Genomic DNA, 22079 nt, shown 5'->3' on the forward strand with positions numbered 1-22079 from the left:
GGCTGTGGAACCCTTCATTATTTTCCAAGCTGACAGGGTTTCCCTCAGGACTAACACTTAATTCATGCCTAAAGTGGTGTCCAGTGTGGCTCTCAACCAGTCCATCTGCCAACTTTCTTCCCTAATCCACAAAATAAAGGGGAAAGGATCCTGCACTCCTTGGATGTGCACAGACAGCTCAGATTCTACCTTGATAGGTCTAAGCCCTTCAGAAAATCTGACCAGTTACTAGTCAGCTTTGCAACAAGAGGCAGAGGGCAAGGCCAATTCAAAACAAACCATTTCCAAATGGATAGCACACTGCATCCATTTCTGCTATAAGCTCCATGGGAAACCAAACCCCTCAGGGGGTCAGAATACATTCCACTAGGGCAACATCTACCTCTACATCATTTTTCAGGGGAGTCCCTACCAGGGACATCCTGGAAACTGCTACCTGGAGTTCAGTACACACCTTCACCAAGCATTACCACTTGCCTATCTTTTCCAAAACCAGGGCAGGTTTTGCAACAGCAGTCCTGCAAGGCATACTAGCCAGCCCTACCTCTTCTTGACTGCCTCCACCCTTCTTCAGCTTTGGGAATCCACCCAAGTGTGATGACTGCAACAGTGAAACACGAAGAACATAGTACAGTTGTGTACACTTACCATAAATGTAGATGTTAAGAGTGTATTCACTGTTGCAGTCCTTGTTTCCCTCCCTCCAGCCCCCTGGTTTCTCTCTGGCTATTATTCACCCCTTTCAGGGGTATTGGTATTTACTTTTTACTGGTGGTGTTTTCCCCACCATAACTTAGCTCCCTATTTGGGGGGGCTCCTGACATTTGGGGCAAGAAAAACTGATGTAATGGACATCAGTCCTGGAGCGACAGCATCCGATGCAAAAATACTAAGTCTCTGGTTTTCGGGCCAACTGAGGGCTACCTGCAGGCAAGATAACTCAAGTGTGATGACTGCAACAGTGAATACACTCAAGCATCTACATTTATGCTACGTGTACACAACTGTACTTTCTCTGTCTTGCAGTCATAACTTCTGCTTGGCTGTTAACCACTGTATTACATTTGTCTCATTAGTTATCTGATCCATGCATCTTTGAATTTATTATTGTGTGATCTAAGATAATTATTGGATCTGTTTCAGAGCTTTCAATTAAATAAATCCCAGCACTTCTTTGAAATATAATTTCTATCCATTCTTAACCCTGTTATGGTACATTGAGGGAATAAAATGCAAATTCTGTCTGAGCTCCTGCTAGTATTTTAAACTTTCATTACAAATATTCCTATATATTTTTTCCAGAAATCGACCATCTTTTTGATACCTTTTTTCCCCTTCTAGGTCTTCCTGATGCATTCTTACTGATGTGCATTGGGTGTTCCGGTCCCCACCCATAATTAATCGCTGAAAGCTAATTTCTCTCAAAAGTCACTCTTACCTCCATAATAGTAGTTTTAGGTGGAATATAAAAACATGCCAATTTAGTCTTCCTTTACTGCCTGTAACTCCTTGTTACTGCAATTCTACCAGTATTTATTTTCTTCTGTCATTCTTCGAGCTTTTCATGGTCAGTGTTGTCCTTTGTCACTGATGCTTTGCTGAATATCTACTCTGAAATCCTTTCTTTGCCAAATTTGCATGTTTCCTGTAACATTGCTATTTGCACCCTATCCTCCTCAATATAATTTAGTGCTCTTCACTTTTTTGTCTACCTGCAATTGCCATTTACATTTCATTACATAATTGATAAGGCAGTTATTCTGACTGCACAGATTAATGCTTGGTAAGGATGATTTTTCCTGGCTCCTGCTGTTAGTGTAGTGGTAAGTTTCTTGAGACAAGGAATGAATAGGCTGCATTGTTTTTGCACTGTCTTGGAAAGGTCTAGCATATAGCTTCCCCAGTTGGGGACTCGTGGCCAGCCTCTGTGCAGGACTGAATGGGTGAATTTAGGAGCAGGTAGTGGAGCCATTGTGCAAGTCACATGGGCACAGGGCTGGGGTGGGGTGTTTTAACCTGGTCAGCAAATTAAATTAAATGGCCACCTGCAACAGTGACACAGGTTTTTCACTTGTGGTGCTTTTAGGTAAATTGTACATGTGTTGCTATCTTTTAGTTAACCTGATGGAATTTCCTTAAAACAAGACACTTTTTAATATTTCCTTCTTTTAGCTAACCCTCTGGAATTCCTGAGGCATCAGCCACAGTTTCAGCAGATGAGACAAATAATTCAACAGAATCCTGCACTTCTTCCAGCACTGTTACAGCAGCTGGGAAGGGATAACCCGCAGCTTCTACAGGTAATAATTCCAAATCCTTTCTTGTAGAAATGACAGCTGTTTTTGTAGTAATTTCTTTTTGCTTATTTTCTAACGTAACTGCTATAGCACCTAAAGGTCATCTTGCATTTGGATTGTCCACCCAACGCAGCTTACCTTTCCCATTTTTCAGGATTATGAAGGCAGCTTTCATGTAGTGTTTACTTTATGGTTTGATGTCACCGTCAAGAACCTTTGACTCAGAGGTTCTACTTAGATAAGATGGATAAGAAAAAAGTCTGACTTTGGAAGAAGCCTACAGTGTTTGTCTTGTCCTGTTTAACAAAGTTTTTCTGTCATTTCTTGCTGGGTGTGCACAGCATTCCTCATTGGGTTAGGACAGCATGCGAAATACCCGAGTTTTCTGCAGCTTGTGCATTTTAGGTACTGGTATTAAGATTTGTAATAGTGCAGATTTTCTGTGCTTAAGTGGAAACCTTCCAGATGTTCAGTCGGACCCACTTACCAGTGATGCTCTATTGCTTGTGCAAGAAATATGATGTCAGGCACTGCCATATTTACTAGTGTTTAACCTGGCCAACCGTAGATGGAAAAAGATGCACAGACTTTCTTGGCTGTCTGTAGATGACAGATGTAGTGTGTAGGTGGACAGTCTGGGACCAGAGAAAGAGTCCCTTACATGATCTAAGGTCAAGTATCAGAATAACATGAAATGGTAAGAATATTAAAAAGAAAATATTAGTGCCTTTTTTTTCCAGCTCAGCCCATGAAGCAGCCTTGTGCACCTTACAATGTTACCAGCTTTTCTCATTTAGAGAGAAGCTAAACCCATGCATAAGGGGTGCATGCCAGCAGCCATCTTGGTTGCAGTTCATCCCCAGATATCAGCACTGTTTCTCCCATAGTTGTACCTTTGGACTTTAGTTTCATCTGACCTGCTCCTGTGGTCCTAGAGTCCTGTGGCTCCTGGCAAGTGGTCTCTTGTGGGGTAAACTCAAGATTATTACTGCTTCCCCCTCCAATTCCAATAAAACTTAACTGGCTAGGATAAAGGTGACTGTACATGAGTGTCACGTTTGGTCTGCTGATGGACACATGGTAAGACCTGTTCTCCAGGTATAGAAATGCCCCTTTTTTGGAGAACAGACTTTTTTTCTCTCAACCAGGCCTTCTAGCAGCCTCTCTTGTCTGACTCCTCTCCTCTTAGCGCTTCAAGTACCATTGCCTTCTGACGTGACCCCTCCTGCTTATGTGCCTAGATAGTACAAAGCCCAACCATTTGGGAGATAAAATAAGAATGGCTGTCTGTCAGTCCCCGTGTTCTGGGAGGTTAACTTGGAGGAGTCAAGAGAAGTCTTTATTTTGGAGACTGATTAGGACAGCAGGTCTTTCCTGTAGACCATTCCAGATCAAATTTCCTTCCTTCTCCTGGGCAACCTTTAGACTGATGAGTTTCCTCAGACTGGCATATAGTTGCAGAGTCTTCCTCTATAAATGGTTTAAGCAGTATCTTGCTAAATGAGGTGAGGAGCTCTGAATAATTTTCCATCTCCCTTAAAGCCCTTTCATTAGGATGCTGTCTTTTTTGCTTAGAAACATCCGGATTCTGAACCAGGGCAGCCATGTTCTGTGTAAGGCTACACTTGTGTAATGTGAGATACTTAACAATCTTCTCTGATTTGAAGTCCAGGGCAGTGGACAGGATGGACAAGGTGGTATTTCATTTTTCATGGTGAGAGTCAAGTCCTTAAGCTACTTTGTTGTACCTGTCCAAGTTGCAGTTTTTCTTGGTGATTCAGCACCAGTGAAGCTGTGAGACGTCAAGAAGAGTCTGACTAGGACCTTTTTCTTGTGCTTCTACCAGGGGCTTCAGTGTTGTCCACTTTTACAGTGACTGTGCTGAGTCTGTGGCAGTTTTGGCAGGATCGGGAATATGCTTGCAGAAAGGATAGCATGAAAACAGATCCCCCTTTAGCAATTAAGTTACTTAAGCTATCCTAGATGACCCTGTCTTTGGAGTGATCCTCTTCAGCCAGGCCTTGCATAACCTGGCTGAAGACCTCCAGATGAGAAGGTGAACATTGCCTACCATGGAATGTGTGTGATTTTTTTGTGTGTACAGCTTCTTCTGGGCCAGCTCTTTTTACCCCCTCCCCCAGTCTTTGCCTGATCAGTGTCAACAGTTCTTACTGGAAGGTTTTCTTCTAAATTTGTCATGGCTTGAAGATCTTTCGCAAAGAGAACCATTGGATTCTGTATGCTGAGGTGGTAGACCACTACCTCAAGATTTTAGGCTTTTCTCCAAAAAAGACATTGCTCAGAGACCAAACAATCTGCAGAGCTGTTGGGACAGGCTCCCAGACTATAGAAACTGTGTGGCTAGAGCTTCCCAACTACCTTGATTACCTCCAACTCACTACAGCCCACAAATTAATCTTTAAACCTACTGCATGCCCTGCCCTAGCAAATATCTTACCATTTTAAACACCTCTTAGACCCCCTAAGATCTGCCCAACAAAATCTACTTTCTGTATACAAACCAAAACGTCCTGCTGGCCAGCTTCTCCTATCCTTTTCCCTAGCCAAAAAATGGAACACACTCCCACCCCCACTACGAATCTGTCAAAACTTGGAACACTTCAAATCTCTGCCCCATTCCTACCTCTCTCATAGCTGGAAATGTAACTGCATTCTACCTACCTAATCGTGCTATTGTCTCCTATTCACGTACTTCCACATCTACCTCTACACCCTGCTGATTTTCCTCTTCAGCTGCCCCTGTCTGAATCCAACGTAATATAACAACCAAACCTGAATGTATATAATGTAAATACTGTACATAGCTTTCTATATCTACTCTTTTCTAGATGATGCTAAGATAATTATCTATGCTGTGTGTGTACTCCACTTTTTCTACAAAACAACTGCCTCTTTCTCCTCCGTACTTCTGTCTCTCCCTGCTTACACCAGAATCTATTTCTGCTAAACATCTACCTCCTTCTCTACTGCTCAACTACCTCTGTCTCCTTCTACCACTATCTTGAATGTATACATTGTATACACAGCACTGTCCTCCATTATTTCTCCCACTTTCTACACAAAACAATAATTACTACTATCTTTCGAATTTTCAGTCTAACTGCCAACAGAAAAAGTTGATGGTTATTTTTGATAGTTTAGATAATTTGATAGTTATTAGTATTTTGTTCAGATTATTCTGCTGCCTCAGTTCAACCATACGCTGTACAAATGGCGCTCTAACTATGTATGTCATGAAGAGTGCTCATCTTTTACATTTTGTTTTTTTTTCCATAATAAATTTTTATTGAAATATATTTTCCAAAAACATTACAAAAATACAATAAACATCACACATCTTTTACATTTGTAATTCACTACATCTGTGTATATAATTCTATGATTGTAAGTTTAGATTTACTTCTATGTAATGTGGAGCTTTTCTCCCTGGGCCTCCACTGAAAACGGGCTCCTTGAGCCCAGCGGACCTCCCCGGTCATCAAACTGGAAGTAAATGTCAAGGGTCCCCCTTGTACTGCATCTCTTCATAGTCATGGAAATGACAGGAGAATTCCATCAAATATTGGGTGCCAGCAAGTTCAGGCAACACATCACATCACATTTCAGGTGGCTTTTAGGCAGTTGCCTCCTTAGTTTGCATTCATGGTATTGCTGGACATCGTGGATGAATTTTATTCCGTTTGATCTAGGGACTGAGACACAATTTTCAGTAATTTTTTCTCCTTTGCGTGCCACATGTTGACAGATGTTGGCTGTTGTACAGAAGCTTTGACGGTAGGTACCATTTTGTGATGTTCATCGTGCATACAGCTGCAGTAATCACAGATGGGTTTTCTCCGTCAGGCGGGTCCTCGGTCGGCCGAATTCCAAAGTCTAGGTCCGGCGTCGGTTGTTGTCGCTTTCTCTCCTGACGTCAGTGAGGCAGGGGTATATAAGACACAGCCGACGCCATGTTCTTCAGTCTTTTTTGCCGCGCGGTGCCCGAAGCAGAAGCAGTTCGCAAGTGCCGGTCGGCCAGCTCCTGAATTTACGAAAAATTGGAAACCGAAGTCTTCATTAAAGCTAAGTACCCCGTTGGGGAAACTTTTCTTGCCTCAGACTGATGTCAAAAAAAGTTAACAATTGTATTTCTTGTGGGAAGCAAATACCGCATAAGGATTTCCATTCCCTCTGCATACCTTGTTTAGGCCCAGACCACGACGTCTCGGGCTGTCGCTTTTGCGCTACTTTCAATAAACGCACTATTAAGCGTCGGGCGGAGTTCGCCCAACACTTTTTTGGTAAAGCCTTTGATTATAAAATGTCGTCGGAGACTCCGACTACCGTTTTTTCCAAAAAACGCAAGGACAAGGACTGACACGCGAGGTCCGTGGTCCCCATCGACACCACGCCAAAACCGGCTACACGTGGTCCGGTTCTCAGCGAGACGCCTATGCAGTCCCTGACTACCGACGACACTTCTTTGGCGGTGTCTTCTGTAACCGAGACCGCAGGTCCCCCAGCCCTTTCCCAGACTACAACCACCGAAGCCACTGTGAGTGTTGAGCCTCCTAATGTGGACAGGTCCACTTCCACCCATGGTGTCTTCAGACCCCCATCCTCCTTTTCCATTAAGGCCTTTACTAAATCCAAATCAGCCAGGCATCCCAGGAGGCCTGTTGCACAGGGCCCATCTCCAGGCCCCATGCCTAAAAAGCAGATGCTTAAAATGGCTGAGGATTTAATTACTCTTATCAGGGGTTCCCAGCCCCCTCCAGACAAGAGACCCAGAGTGGAGGAAGATTCTCCCTCTTCTGATCAGGGCTTCATTTTTTCAGAACATTCTGATGTAGAGGAACACTCTTACTCCCCTTTTGAAGATTCGGATGCAGAGCAGTCCATTCCTTCTGTATCTCCTCCTGAGGATTTTTCCTTTGGGGAAACCTTGCACACTTTGAGGGAACACTTCCATTGGGAAGGCCAAGACTTTTCGGATTCCAAGAAAAGACTTGGGGAATTTCTTTTGTTGCCTCAACACAGACCTCTGGCGATACCTCCTGTCTTGGACATACTTGATGATGTTTATTCGGAGGCTTGCCTTAATCCGGATTCCCTGCCTCCTGCCCCAGTCAAGCCTGATAGGTACTACAGAGTTCCTAACTCACCAATTTCTTTACAAAAGCCATAATGCTGACCCTGAAACCATTTCTCAAGGCCCCAAGGGAATGAAGGCCTCTACTGCTAAGAATCCACTACCTTCCGAAAGAGAGTCAAGATCCTTAGAAAGGTGGGGTAAAAAGGTATATACCTCGGCCACCCTAGCCATGCGGGCCTTAAATTGTCAGTTTCATATGCTTAAATATCAGCAGTTTCTGTTATCACAATTAAGGAATAAAATGTCTCAACCTGAACAACCAGATTTGAAGGAGTTGCAGGATATGATGCATAGTGCAGAACAAGTGGGTAAACACACCTTACAATGTGGCTATGATGCCCTAGAGGCCTCAAGTAGAGCTGCTGTTACAGGATCAGTCATTCGTAGACATGTCTGGCTTAGGGAACAAAGCTTGCCTGATCATGTGAAAGCTAAACTTCTAGATGCTCCTTTACAAAAGGATGTGCTGTTTGGTACTAATGCCGAGGAGATATTACGGAAAATGGAAGAAAAAGCCAAATCTATGCAAACTGTCAAAGCTTTTCTACAGGTTCAACCACCACGTTTTAGCAGAAATTGGCCTTCTAAAAACTGGTCCTTTCCAGCCACGGACAAGCCCCAAAGAAGTAGATACAGGCGCACAAGGGGCAGAGGACAATTACAATGATCATATAGAGGCAGGCAATGGCAAACTCCAGCACCAAGAGGTGGCGAAGACAGTGCACAACAATACAGGAAACAAACCCAATGACTCCCTCCTTTCCATGCCAAGCAAGTCTCAGCTGGCAGCACCCTTGGGAGGAAAGCTGGCGTTTACAGACAAATGGATCCTGGACGTTATAAACAGAGGCTACAGATTTCATTTCCACACTCTTCCAAAAATGAGAGGCATGCCAAACCTGCCACACAATCAAAGGGCAGAGGCACAACTACAAATTTCAAAGCTCATAGACTAAGAGCTATTCAAGAGGTGCCTACTCACGAACAAGGTCAAGGTTTTTATTCCAGACTATTTCTGGTACCAAGGAAAGGAACCGACTGGCGACCCATTTTGGACTTATCCATCCTAAACACATTCTTACTCGTACCAAAATTCAAGATGCTCACATTACAGCAGCTTCTTCCCATGCTGGGCAAGGAGTTTTGGCTGGTAACTTTGGACCTCAAGGAGGCATACCTGCATGTCCCAATCAGACAAAGCTGCAGAAGATACCTCAGATTTCTTGCAGGTTCAATCCACTATCAATTCTCTGCATTGCCCTTTGGCTTGTCTACTGCGCCCAGAGTATTCACGAAATGCCTGGCATCAGTAATTGCCTACTGCAGACTTCAAGGGATACAAATTTACCCTTATTTGGACGACTGCCTGATCCAAGCGGACAGCAAGCACATACTTCTGGAACATCTGGCTTATGTAACACGGTTACTGCATTCTCTGGGATACACAATCAACAAAGAGAAATCCAGGCTAACACCATCTCAGAAAATAACTTTCCTGGGTGCCAACTTGGACACAAACACCCAGATGGCCTATCTTACGCCAGAAAAACAGGGGCAACTAACTCAGTACTTCAAAATACTAGCAAAATGTACCAGGCTTACTGCAAGGAAAATCCTGCAGGCTCTGGGCTTCATGGCATCTTGCATTCTTTTAATCCCATGTGCAAAGTTGCATATGAGGAAACTTCAATGGTACCTAAAAAACCTATGGTCTCAACACAGCCACAGTTTGGAAGCAATAATACCAATAATTCCATGTTTGCAAAAGGAATTTCTATGGTGGGCCCAAACATGTCAAACAAACACAGGTCTCCCATTCTGCAAGCCTCAAGCAAATCAAGTCATCACAACAGACGCCTCAGATTACGCCTGGGGGGCGCACATGACAGACAGGTGCATTCAGGGCAAATGGTCCCAAAAGGAAAAGCACCTTCACATCAATCAAAAAGAAATGCTAGCAGTGATAAATGCAATTACAGCTTTCAAGGACCTCCTGCATCCAGGACAATTACTGATAAGAACAGACAACACCACAGTAATGTGGTACATAAACAAGGAGAAACACATTCATATACCCCCTGTGCAGACTAGCCATGACACTTTGGAACTTGGCTCTGGAATGGCAAATCAAACTTCAAGCACAGTACTTGCCAGGTTTGGAAAACACGCTGGCAGACAATCTAAGCAGAAATATGACAGATCCACACGAATGGAAGTTGCATCCTCAAGTGTTCACAAAGATAATCCAAGCGTTGGGGAGGCCAGACATAGATCTCTTTGCCTCCCACAGGAATCGTCAATTGGAAAAGTTTTGTTCAAGGACCTTTCATCCAAAGGCCTGGAGAATGGACGCCCTTTCATTCAGTTGGACAGCATGGACAGTTTACGCTTTCCCACCTCTGCCTCTTCTGCCCAAGGTGCTCTTGAAAGCAAGAGCAGACAGACCGAAGATGATACTGATTGCTCCAGACTGGCCAAGGCAGCACTGGTACCCACTCCTGAGGAGCCCAACACATACTCCTCCCTGGTCCCTACCTCTAATGCCTCTTCTGCTGCCTCAGCACAGCTACAAAACTCTTCACAGTCAGCTGAAAACACTCAATCTCGCTGCATGGAAAATTCCTTAACACCACAACAGACCCTACTCCCCAAAGAGGTGCAGGATGTCATTTTGGAGGCCAGAAGGCCATCTACTAGAAAGGCTTACTCCGCAAAATGGAAACGGTTTTGCTCTTGGAATGAGAAAAAAGGCCAGGACCCTAGAAAACTGAATTTGCCTCAGGTATTACAGTATCTAGCTGAGCTGCTGAACAGTGGACTTTCATTTTCCTCCATAAAAATCCATGCCTCAGCCATTTCTGCAGAATTCAACACAGATCCACCCTTATTCTCTCACCCACTCTTAAGACAGTTCCTCAGAGGGGCTAAGAATATAAGACCACCAAGGAAACAACCAATACCAGCCTGGGATCTTAATTACATTCTAGAAAAATTAACATTGCCTCCCTTTGAACCAGTTGCCTCAACAGATTTGCAGTATTTGTCCTGGAAAACAGCTTTCCTTCTGGCCATTACCTCAGCTCGTAGGGTTTCGGAACTACAAGCCCTCATGGCTGTGCAGCCCTTTCTCATCTTCCATCAGGACAGGGTTTCCCTTCGAACCAACCCATCATTTATGCCTAAAGTGGTATCCAGGGTAGCTTTAAATCAAGCCATACCCTTACCTACCTTTTACCCCAATCCTCAAAACAAAGGGGAAAGGCTGCTACACTCCTTAGACATCCATAGCCAGCTACGTTATTATTTGGACAGAAGAAAGCCCTTCAGGAGATCAGAACAACTTTTTGTGTCCTATGCTGTAGGGGCTCAAAGGAAGCCAGTTACCAAACAGACAATTTCAAAATGGATAGGCCACTGCATACGGTTTTGTTATTCCTATCATGGAAAATCTGTCCCTACAGGCATCAGATCCCACTCCACCAGGGCCACAGCTACCTCTACAGCCTTCCTCAGAGGAGTTCCTACCAAAGATATTTTGGAGGCAGCCACTTGGAGTTCAGTGCATACCTTCACAAAACACTACCACCTGCCTTTATATTCCAAAACTAGAGCAGGCTTTGCCACTGCTGTGTTGCAGGGCATTCTGGCTCATCCTAGTTCCACCTAGTGCCTACCACCCTGTGCGTAGCTTTGGGATTCTACCCATCTGTGATTACTGCAGCTATATGCACGATGAACATAGTACAGTTTTGTACCTACCATAAATGTAGATGTTCGAGTGCTAATACAGCTGCAGTACAGTTCCCCCCTCCCTCCTTCCCCTCTTGGTAAAGGCCTAGGGCCTAACCCCTTTTCATACAACCTGATTGGGTTATCCTTCTATGGTATATTTGCTTGCAACTACTGATTTTGGATTATATTGCACTGCATGTATATAAATATAATTTATGTATTGCCTTCCTTCTGGGGGCACCTGACATCTGGGGCAAGAAAGACTGAAGAACATGGCGTCGGCTGTGTCTTATATACCCCTGCCTCACTGACGTCAGGAGAGAAAGCGACAACAACCGACGCCGGACCTAGACTTTGGAATTCGGCCTACCGAGGACCCGCCTGACTGCAGAAAACCCATCTGTGATTACTGCAGCTGTATTAGCACTCGAGCATCTACATTTATGGTAGGTACAAAACTGTACTTTTCTTCGTGTTTCACTGTTGCAGTCATTACATTTGGGTAATCTGCTGGCAGGTTGCCCTCAGTTGGCCTGAATATCAAAGTCTTGGGTTCTGCGTCGGTTGCTGTCTCCTCTTCATGATGTCAGGTCGTCAGGGGTATAAAACATGCAGCAGACGCCATTTTCTTTAGTCTTTCTTGCCACGCAGTGCCCAAAGCAGAAGCAGTTTGCAAGTGCCAGTCGACTCCTGAAATTTTCACATTCGAGTTTCAGAACCGAAGTCTTCAATTAAAGCGAAGTACCGTGTTGGGGAAACATTTTCTTGCTCCTTACCGATGTCAGTAAAAGTTGATAATTGCATTACTTGTGGGAAGCAAATACCTCATAAGGATTTTCATTTGTACTGTATTCCTTGCCTACGCCCAGATCATAATGTACCTTTCTGTTGGTTTTGTGCTAGATTTAACCAACGCAGTATTAAGCGTCAGTATACCCTTGCTTCAAAATATTTTGGGAACATTTAATTACCCTGAAATGTCGTCGGATAGCAATCCCGACTACCTGAGTTCACAAATAACTCATAGAAAAGGATGGAGACAGACAGTTGAGGTCCAAAACTGATGACGAAGCTTCTCCTAAGCCAGTCGCCGGTACTCAGTGAGGTGTTTTCGCAGCCCTTGATTACCCGCTACTTTTGAGTCGCAGGCCTTTACCGAGACCCATGTGGAGTCCGGCATGCCGAGAGATTCTCAGAGTATTGCACCCGCGGATGTCTCTATCTCGGATGGGTCCGGAGCCACTGAGCAGGCACTGGCTTCTGAGGGTGTTTTGAGGCCTCAACATTTCTATATAAAACCGATGCCAGCTTCAAAAACAAAGACCACATGCTCAGGCCTCTATACCTAAAAAACAGATTATTAAAATGGCTGAAGACTTAATTACCTTGATCAGGGGTTCCCAATCCCAACCCCGATAAGAGGCCTAGGCAAGACACTGATTATGAATCTTCAGATCAGGTTTCTATTTCTTCTGATTCCTCTTCTGATCATGAATTTTCTATTCCACATATGAGGATTCAGATGCAGAGGAATTCATCCCATCTGCATCTCCTCCTGAAGATTATTCGTTTGGAGAAACCTTGCATACTTTAAGGGAACATTTTCATTGGGAGAGTCAGGATTTCTCAGAATCAAAAAAGAGGCTTAGGGATTTCCTTCTTCCTCAGCATAGGCCTTTGGCTATACCTCCTGTATTAGACATTGTTGATGTGTTTTCAGAATTAAGCATGGCTCCTGATTCCCTACCTCCGGCTCCTAGTAAGCCAGACAGATATTACAGGGTTCCTTACTCCCACAAATTTTTATTCAAAAATCCTGCTGCTGACCCTGAAACTTATCTCACAGGGTCCCAAAAGTGTAAAAGGCCTCAACAGCTAAGAATCCTACCCCCTCTGATAGAGATTCCAGGGCGCTGGATAGGTGGGGAAAGAAAGAAAGTTTATATGTCTGCAACCTTGGCAATTAGGACCTTAAACTGCCAGTTTCATATGCTTAAATATCAACAGCATGTTATAGGATTATTGAAACAGAAAATGTTGATTTCTGAATGTGTGGAAAATAAAGAATTACAGGAATTATTGCATGCAGCAGAACAGGTTGGAAAGCATACTTTGCAATGTGATTTTGATTCCTTGGAGGCCTCTTGCAGGGTCGCAGTTACTGGATCTGTGATTAGAAGGCATGCCTGGCTCAAGGAGCAAAATCTGCATGATCATGTTAAAGTTAAATTGTTGGATGCACCTTTACAGCATGATACTCTGGTAATAAGGCAAAAGAGGTTTTAAAGAAAATGGAAGACCAAGCTAAATCTATGCAAACTGTAAAATATTTCTTACAAGTGCAGCCACCCAGATTCAGTAGACACTGGCCGACAAAAAATTGGTCCTTTCCTGTGCCTGACAGAGCCTCACGGGGCAAGTCCAGGTGCTCAAAAGGCTCTAGATATACCAGTCACAGGGTTCTTACAGGTCAAAGCAATGGGGTGCCTCTACCACCAAATCTGGAGGAAACAAAGCACAATAAACTGTCTCAATGACCTCCCTCTGCCATCACTAAGCACTTTTTTGGCAGCCCCCTTAGGGGGAAAATTAGCACTTGCTCAAAACTGACAGTTAATAACACAGGACAAGTGGGTATTAAACATACTATCCCACGGATACAGATTTCATTTCCATACCTTGCCAATTCCAAACGGTTGGCCAGATCTGCCACAAAATCAGTGGGCAGAGGCACAGAAACAAGTTACGTCCCTCATGGATATGGGTGCTATTCATCCAGTACCAGAACAGGAAAAAGGACAAGGGTTTTATTCAAGACTGTTCCTGGTACCCAGAAAAGACCATGCCTGGCGTCCAATACTGGATTTATTGATTTTGAACACATTCTTGGGCATACCAAAATTCAAAATGCTGACTTTGCAACAGCTTCTGCCCATGCTGGGCAAGAACACTTGGTTAGTGACTCTAGACTTAAGAGGCATACTTGCATATCCCAATAAGGGAATCGTGCAAAAGATACCTCTGTTTCAAGGCTGGTTTTATGCACTACCAATTCTCTGCACTGCCCTTTGGCTTATCTACTGCGCCCAGGGTCTTTACAAAGTGCCTGGCACCAGTAATTGCATTCTGCAGACAGAGGAATACAAATATATCCTTACTTGGACTGTCTAATTCAAGTAGAAAACAAGGATATTCTTCAACATCTGGCGTTTGTAAAAAGGCTTCTAACGCTAGGGTACACAATAAATGAAAAGAAATCACAACTGGTGCCCGCTCAAAAGATTACATTCCTGAATGCGAGCTTGAATACAACTGCCCAGATGGCTTACCTGCTAGACAAGCAAAGGCAACTGACGGTTTACTTCAAACAGATGGCAACAAAAACCCAGTTATCTGCAAGACAAATTCTGCAGGCTTTGGGCTTTATGGCATCCTGCATTCTACTAATTCCATATGCAAGACTGCATATGAGGAAACTACAGTGGTATCTGAAAAGTTTATGGAGTCAACATTGTCACAGTCTGGAAACAATGATTCCTCTCATTCCCTGCCTACAATAGGAATTTCTTTGGTGGGCAGAGATGTCACCAGAACATGGGACGGTCTTTCACTCTACCCCCTGCCACCCAAACCCTAACTACGGACGCATCAGACTATGCTTGGGAGGCCCACCTGGCGGGGAGATGCATTCAGGGCATATGGAGCCCAAAACAAATGCATCTGCATATCAACCAGAAAGAGATGTTAGCTGTTCAGAATGCTCTGACAGCCTTCAAGGACTTACTTCATCCAGGACAACTACTGATAAAGATGGACAACACCACGGTTATATGGTACATAAGCAGGGGGGTACACATTCCTACCCCCTTTGCAGACTAGCCGTGGCATTGTGGGACACAGCCTTGACTTGCCAAGTACATCTTCAAGCTCAATTCCTGCCAGGAAAACAAAATACTCTGGCAGACGACCTAAGCAGAAATCTTATGGACCCTCAAGAGTGGAAACTGGATCCACAAGTCTTCAGCATAACAGAGAAATCGGGGAGTCCGGACATAGATCTATTCGCCTCGCCCCAAAATTATCAACTGGACAAATTCTTCACAAGGACTTATCACAGACCAGCATGGAAAGTGAATGCCCTATCCTTCAGTTGGAAAAACCTATCAGTCTACGCCTTTCCTCCTCTGCCACTTCTTCCCAAGGTCTTACTAAAGGTCAGACAGGAAAAAAACAAAAATGATCCTAATTGCCCCGGACTGGCCTCGCCAGCACTGGAACCCAATTCTAAGGAATGTCTTGACTCCCTCCTTGGTACTTGCCTCAAATACCTCATCTACGGTCTCAGCAGAGCAATCAAATTCTGCACAATTAGCTCCAAACTCTGAACATGGCAGCATGGTTGATCATGTAATTATTCAAGCAACACCTCTCAGTAAATCTGTGATGGATGTCATTTTGTAAGCCAGAAGGCCTAGTACTAGAACATCTTATGCTGATAAATGGAAGAGATTCTGTGCTTGGAACCAAGCACAAGGGACGGACACAGCAAAGCCAAATATTCCTCAGATTTTGCAATACTTGACTGAGATGCTTGACAAGGGCCTATCTTTTTCATCAATAAAAATCCATATCTCTGCCATCTCAGCTCATTACAACACAGAGCCTCCTCTCTTTTCTCATCCTCTGCTAAAACAGCATCTTAGAGGGGCCAACAATTTAAGGCCTCCCAGAAGATCACCAACTCCTGCATGGGACCTCAATTTTGTGTTGGAAAAGCTCACCCTGCCTCCATTTGAACCAGCAGCTACTGTGGATATAAAGTTTTTATCGTGGAAAACCGCTTTCCTTCTGGCAATAACTTCAGCAAGAAGGGTTTCAGAACTACAGGCCCTCTTACTGTGGAGCCTTTTATTACATTTTACCCGGACAGGGTGTCCCTCAGGACTAATCCTTCATTTATGCCTAAGGTGGTATCCAGTGTGGCTCTTAACCAAACTATTCACCTGCCAACTTTTTACCCAAATCCACAGAACAAGGGGGAGCAGATTCTGCATTCCTTGGACGTACACAGATAACTAAGATTTTACTTAAACAGGACCAAATCTCTAAAAGTATGAGCAGCTACTGGTGGCATTCGCTGCAGGATCAGAGGGGAAGGCTATTTCAAAGCAGACTATTTCAAAGTCTTCAAAGTACTTCTGTGGTTGTAGACTTCGTTTTTGCTACTTGCATCATGGTAAACCGGTGCTCAAGGGAATCAGTTCACATTCCACCAGGGCTGCATCTACCTCCGCAGCCTTTCTCAGAGGGGTGCCAACCAAAGACATTCTAGAAGCTGCTACTTGGAGCTCTGTTCATACTTTTACAAAGCATTATCATTTGCCTATCTTCTCTAAGTCCAGGGCAGGCTTTGTCACTGCAGTTCTGCAGGGCCTTATAGCCGCTCCTAATGCTATTTAGTTCTAGCCTCCCATCCATAGCTTTGGGATTCTACCCAGATGTAATGACTGCAACAGTGAAACACTACGAACAGTACAGTTGTGTACACTTACCATAAATGTAGATGTTCGATTGTATTCACTGTTGCAGTCCGGGTTACCCACCTGCCATCCCCCTTTTTTCTAGAACTTCTCTTTCCTTCACTATATTCTACAGCCTTTGTGGTGTATTTGCTTTTAGATGAAGGTAAAGTTTGTTACAATTGCATTTATATATAGATATATTTGTATATTTTTGCTCCCCATTTGGGGGGCACCTGACATCTGGGGCAAGAAAAACTAAAGAAAATGGCGTTTGCTGCATATTTTATACCCCTGATGACCTGACAACATGGAAGAGGAGACAGCAACCGAAACAGGACACAAGACTTTGATATTCAGGCCGACTGAGGGCAACCTGTCAGCAGATTACCCAAATGTAATGACTGCAACAGTGACTACACCTGAACATCTACATTTATGGTAAGTGTACACAACTGTACTTTTTCTTGGATGGGGGACTATGTATGGCCTTGCCAAGGGATTTCATATTAGTAGCATCTTTTGTCTGTGGTACTTCTGTGGTTGTAGACCACTTGGTTTCTGTGTTTTATGGGGAGTTCTGTTGGTCATTCTTACCTGCAGAAAGGGCCCATGTGGTTAATTTTTCTTGCATGAGGGCACAGTGGAGGGGCAGTCTTAGACCATCGTATGCCGCTTGGCAGCCGCAATAGTCACGTTTCTGTTTATATGCCTTAGGAGGCTAGCACTGCAGGCAGTGTTACTCTCCTGAAAACCTGTGAAAAGGGTGCAGAGACCAAAGCTTATCCTGTTACGTTCAGGTAGCAGTTTGTGGTGTGGTATGTAATTGAGTAGAATGTGCTGTCATGAAGTGACTGTTGAAAGATTGCCCTTATAAGTGGCAGCAGATTACCCAAATGTAATGACTGCAACAGTGACTACACCTGAACATCTACATTTATGGATCTACATCCTAGGACAAGTGAGTACACTTTGAGACCCGAGCTGCAGGCCTTTCCAGGAGCTGACTATTTAGGAATTTTTTTTTATCAAGATTTACCAACATTGGAGCACACCAGAGAATGAAGTTTTGCACACAGTAGAAAAGTGTTCTACATTTGCTGTGCAGAAGTGAGTGTGGTGAGTGGGAGTTGATGGGTGAATTTGCCCTGCTCATAGCAGTGAAGATGTCTGCATATATTTTCACAGTTCTCTCTCATTCTTAGCCTAATCACATGTTTCATGGAGGAGATATCAAATCCCAGCATTGTTCCATGGTAGCAAAGAATTGTGTGGTTTCTGGATCTCATGTTCCTGACAGGGCAGGAAGGCACCCTAGTAAAAACCAGGGAGGATCCCTCTTAGCTGGGACAGCAGCCAACTTGATCTAATCACCTGCTTCCAAGCTAGTTTGCTCCCACTGGACTTGCTGGCTAGACTTGTGGAAGTAATGGAGACTAATAAGAAGCTTTCTACTTTTATGGCTTATTTTTATTTTGGGCAGGGTGGGTATCCTGTGTGAGTGCCAGCTCAGTTAAGTCTGAAGAGGGGTACCTCGCACATTTTAACATTGCAGAGGGCAAACAGGTGGCCTACATTGTCTGGTCAAGCAATAGCTGAAGGAGATTTGCATCTTTATCAGACTTTAAGAGCCACTTTACTCTCTGCCACCTTAACTTAAGACTGACAGGCTTGCCAGTCCCCTGTTCAAACTGGCTGGTTTGGTCTCACTGAAGTACGTCTCTCGTAAAAATGCTCTTGGTCAGCACCTCTGCTTTCTTTCGATCACCAAGGTATACAGTCATACCTGTAGGGAAGCCTGATGTTCATCGTGTTTCACTGTTGCAGTCATTACACTGGGGTTATCCTGCTGGCAGGCTACTTGCAGTCGGCCTGAATTCCAAAGTCCTAGTCCGGCGTCGGTTGCTGTCGCCTCTTCCCTGATGTCAGTGCAGCAGGGGTATATAAGATGCAGCCGACGCCATTTTCTTCAGTCTTTCTTGCCGCACGATGCCCGAAGCAAAAGCAGTTCGCAAGTGCCGGTCGGCCAACTCCTGACATTTTCGAAATAGAATTTCAGATCTGAAGTCTTCAGTAAAGCTAAGTACCCCATTGGGGAAACTTTTTTTCTTGCTTCAGACCGATATCAGAAAAAGTTAACAATTGTATGTCTTGTGGGAAGCAAATACCTTAAGGATTTTCATTCTTACTGTATTCCTTGCCTAGGCCTTGACCACGACGTTTCTAGTTGTCGGTTTTGTGCTAGATTTAACCAGCGCACTAAGCATCTGTACTATTTTGCCTTTCATTACTTTGGCCGAAGGTTTAATTATATAATGCCATCGGAACAGCAGACAACTGGAGTTCATAAAAAGCGCAAGGAAAAAGAAAAGGACAGGTATCCGAGGTCCAAAACTGATGAAGCCTCCACTAGGCCAGTCGCCGGTTCTCAGTGAGGTACTTTCGCAGCCCCTGACACCCGCTACCTCAGAGCCACAAGCCGCTTCTGACTCCCACATGGAGACAACTAGGCCTCTGGATACTCAAGGTATTGGACCTTTGGAAACTATTCCCTCAGATGGGTCCGGAGCCACTGAGCAGGCATCGGCTTCTGAGGGTGTTTTCAGACCTACACAGTTGTATATCAAGCCAACCTCAGCTTCCAAGGCAAAGACTAAAACAGCTTTAAAGACAAACAAGTACAGCATTCTCCTGGACAGACTTCCATGCCTAAGATACAGATGCTCAAAATGGCCGAAGACCTAATTACTTTGATCAGGGGTTCCCATCCCCCTCCTGATAAGAGTCCTAGGCAAGACACTGAATATGATTCTTCTGATAGAACAGGGATGCTCTCTTCCTTTCTGTGAGGATTCTGATGCTGAAGAATCTATCCCTTCAGCCTCTCCTCCTGAGGACTGTTCTTTTGGGGAAACCCTGCATACCATGAGGGAGCATTTTCACTGGGTGAGCCAAGATTACTCAATCTAAGAAAAGGCTGAGATTTTCTTTTACTGCCTCATCACAGACCTCTTGCTATTCCACCTGTACTAGACATTGTAGATGTATTTTCAGTGTCCGGCCTGTCTCCTGACTCTTTACCCCCTGCACCCATTAAGCCGGACAGGTACTACAGGGTTCCAGATTCACACAAATTTCTATATAACAACCCTGCTGCTGACCCAGAAACTATATCTCAGGGTCCCAAAGGGGTCAAGGCTTCCACTGCAAAAAAAACCCTGTCCCCTCTGATAGGGATTCTAGAGCACTGGACAGATGGGGGAAAAAGTTTACCCCTCTGCTACCTTGGCTGTAAGGGCTTTAAATTGTCAGTTTCATATGCTTAAATATCAGTCAGTACTTAATGTCACTGCTAAAACAGAAAATGTTGACAAATTCTGAATGTTCTGAAAACAAGGAAATGCAGGATTTATTGCATGCAGCTGAACAAGTGGGAAAGCATACTTTGCAATGTGGTTTTGATTCATTGGAGGCCTCTTGCAGGGCTGCTGTTACATGCTCTGTCATTCGAATGCATGCTTGGTTAAAGGAACAGAATCTGCCTGATCATGTTAAAGCAAAATTATTGGATGCTCCATTACAGCATGATACTTTGTTTGGCGTTAAGGCAGAAGAGGTGTTAAAGAAAATGGAGGATAAAGGGAATCTATGCAGACAGTAAAGGATTTTTTACAGGTTCAGTCACCCAGATTTAGCAGGAACTGGCCTAAGAATTGGTCCTTTCCAGTGTCAGGCTACAAAGAGGCAGATACAGACGCCCCAAGGCTCATACAGGCCTAAACAATGGGGCGCTTCTACCTCCAAAAGCGGAGAAGACAAATCACAGCCATATAGGAAACGGTCCCAATGACTTTCCACTGCCAGTGCCAAGCACTAATCTTTTGGCAGCACCCTTAGGGGGAAAGCTAGTACTTTTTTCACAAAATTGCCACATGATCACCCAGGACAAATGGGTCTTGAATATAGTTTCTCAGGGCTACAGATTCCACTTTCACATCCTTCCAAAGACAAAAGGTATGCCAGACCTGCCGCACAATCAGTGGGCAGAGGCACAAAAGCAAATTTCATCTCTCATGGACATGAGGGCTATTCAACGAGCACCACAGCAAGAGCAGGGACAAGGATTTTACTCAAAACTTTTCTTGGTACCCAGAAAGGACAAAGCCTGGAGTCCAATACTGGACCTGTCTATTCTAAACACTTTTCTGGACTTTCCAAAATTCAAAATGTTGACACTGCAGCAGCTTCTGCCCATGCTGGGCAAGAAGGCTCGGCTTGTAACTTTGGACCTCAGAGGCATACCTGCTTGTCCCAATCAGACAATCTTGCAGAAGATGCCTCAGATTCATAGCTGGCTCAATGCACTACCAATTCTCTCCACTGCCCTTTGGCTTATCTACTGTGCCCAGGGTCTTCACAAAATGCCTGGCACCAGTAATTGCATTTTGCAGACAGAGGAATCAAATATATCCCTACTTGGACGACTGCCTTATTCAAGCAGAGAGCAAGGACATTCTACTGAAGCATCTGGCGTTTGTAAAAAGATTACTAATTTGCCTAGGGTACACAGTAAACAAAAAGAAATCAAAACTAGTACCCTCTCAAGAGAATATTCCTGGGTGCAAGCTTAAATACAACTGCCCAGATGGCTTATCTCACGCCAGACAAAGGCAACTGACTTCTTACTTTGAAAAGGTGGCAACAGAGACCCAGTTACCTGCAAGAAAAATTCTGCAGGCTTTGGGGTTCATGGCATCCTGCATTCTGCTAATTCATATGCAAGACTGCATATGAGGAAGCTACAATGGTATCTAAAAAGTGTTTGGACTCAACATTGCCACAGTCTGGAAACATTAATTACCCTCATTCCCTACCTGCAACAGGAGTTTGGATGGGCACTAGCCTGTCACCACAACAAGGGACAGCCATTCACTTTACCCACAGCCAGCAGATGCTAACAGATGCATCGGATTATGCCTGGGGGGCCCACATGATAGGAAAATGTATTCAGGGTATGTGGCCCACAAGCCAAATGCATTTTCATATCAACCAAAAAGAGATGCTAGCTGTACAGAATGCCCTGGCAGCCTTCAAGGACCTACTCCATCCAGAACAACTGTTGATAAAGACGGACAATACTACAGTCATGTGGTACATAAACAAGCAAGGGGACACACATTCATACTCCCTCTGCAGACAAGCCATGACTTTGTGGAACACAGCATGGACTTATCAAGTGCACCTGCAAGCACAATTCCTGCCAGGAAAGACAAATAGTCTGGCAGACGAACTAAGTAGAAGCCTCATGAACCCTTATGAGTGGAAACTAGAGCCACAAGTCTTCAGCATAATAACAAGGAAATGGGGATGCCCAGA

The 22079-nt window shown here is 44.3% G+C and overlaps 1 protein-coding gene across 1 annotated transcript in view; it reads left to right on the forward strand.

Moving 5' to 3' along the window:
• Positions 1-22079, forward strand: part of LOC122817666 (UV excision repair protein RAD23 homolog B-like) — a 660004-nt gene that overhangs the window by 552184 nt on the left and 85741 nt on the right. Inside the window, exon 8 of the mRNA XM_044090733.1 lies at positions 2173-2300. Coding sequence (XP_043946668.1) covers positions 2173-2300 — 128 coding nt within the window. The remainder of the gene's footprint in view (positions 1-2172; positions 2301-22079) is intronic.

The sequence above is a fragment of the Protopterus annectens genome, chromosome 13.part0 (genome assembly GCF_019279795.1).
Source record: "Protopterus annectens isolate FY-2018-M chromosome 13.part0, PAN1.0, whole genome shotgun sequence".
Lineage (NCBI taxonomy): Eukaryota > Metazoa > Chordata > Ceratodontiformes > Protopteridae > Protopterus > Protopterus annectens.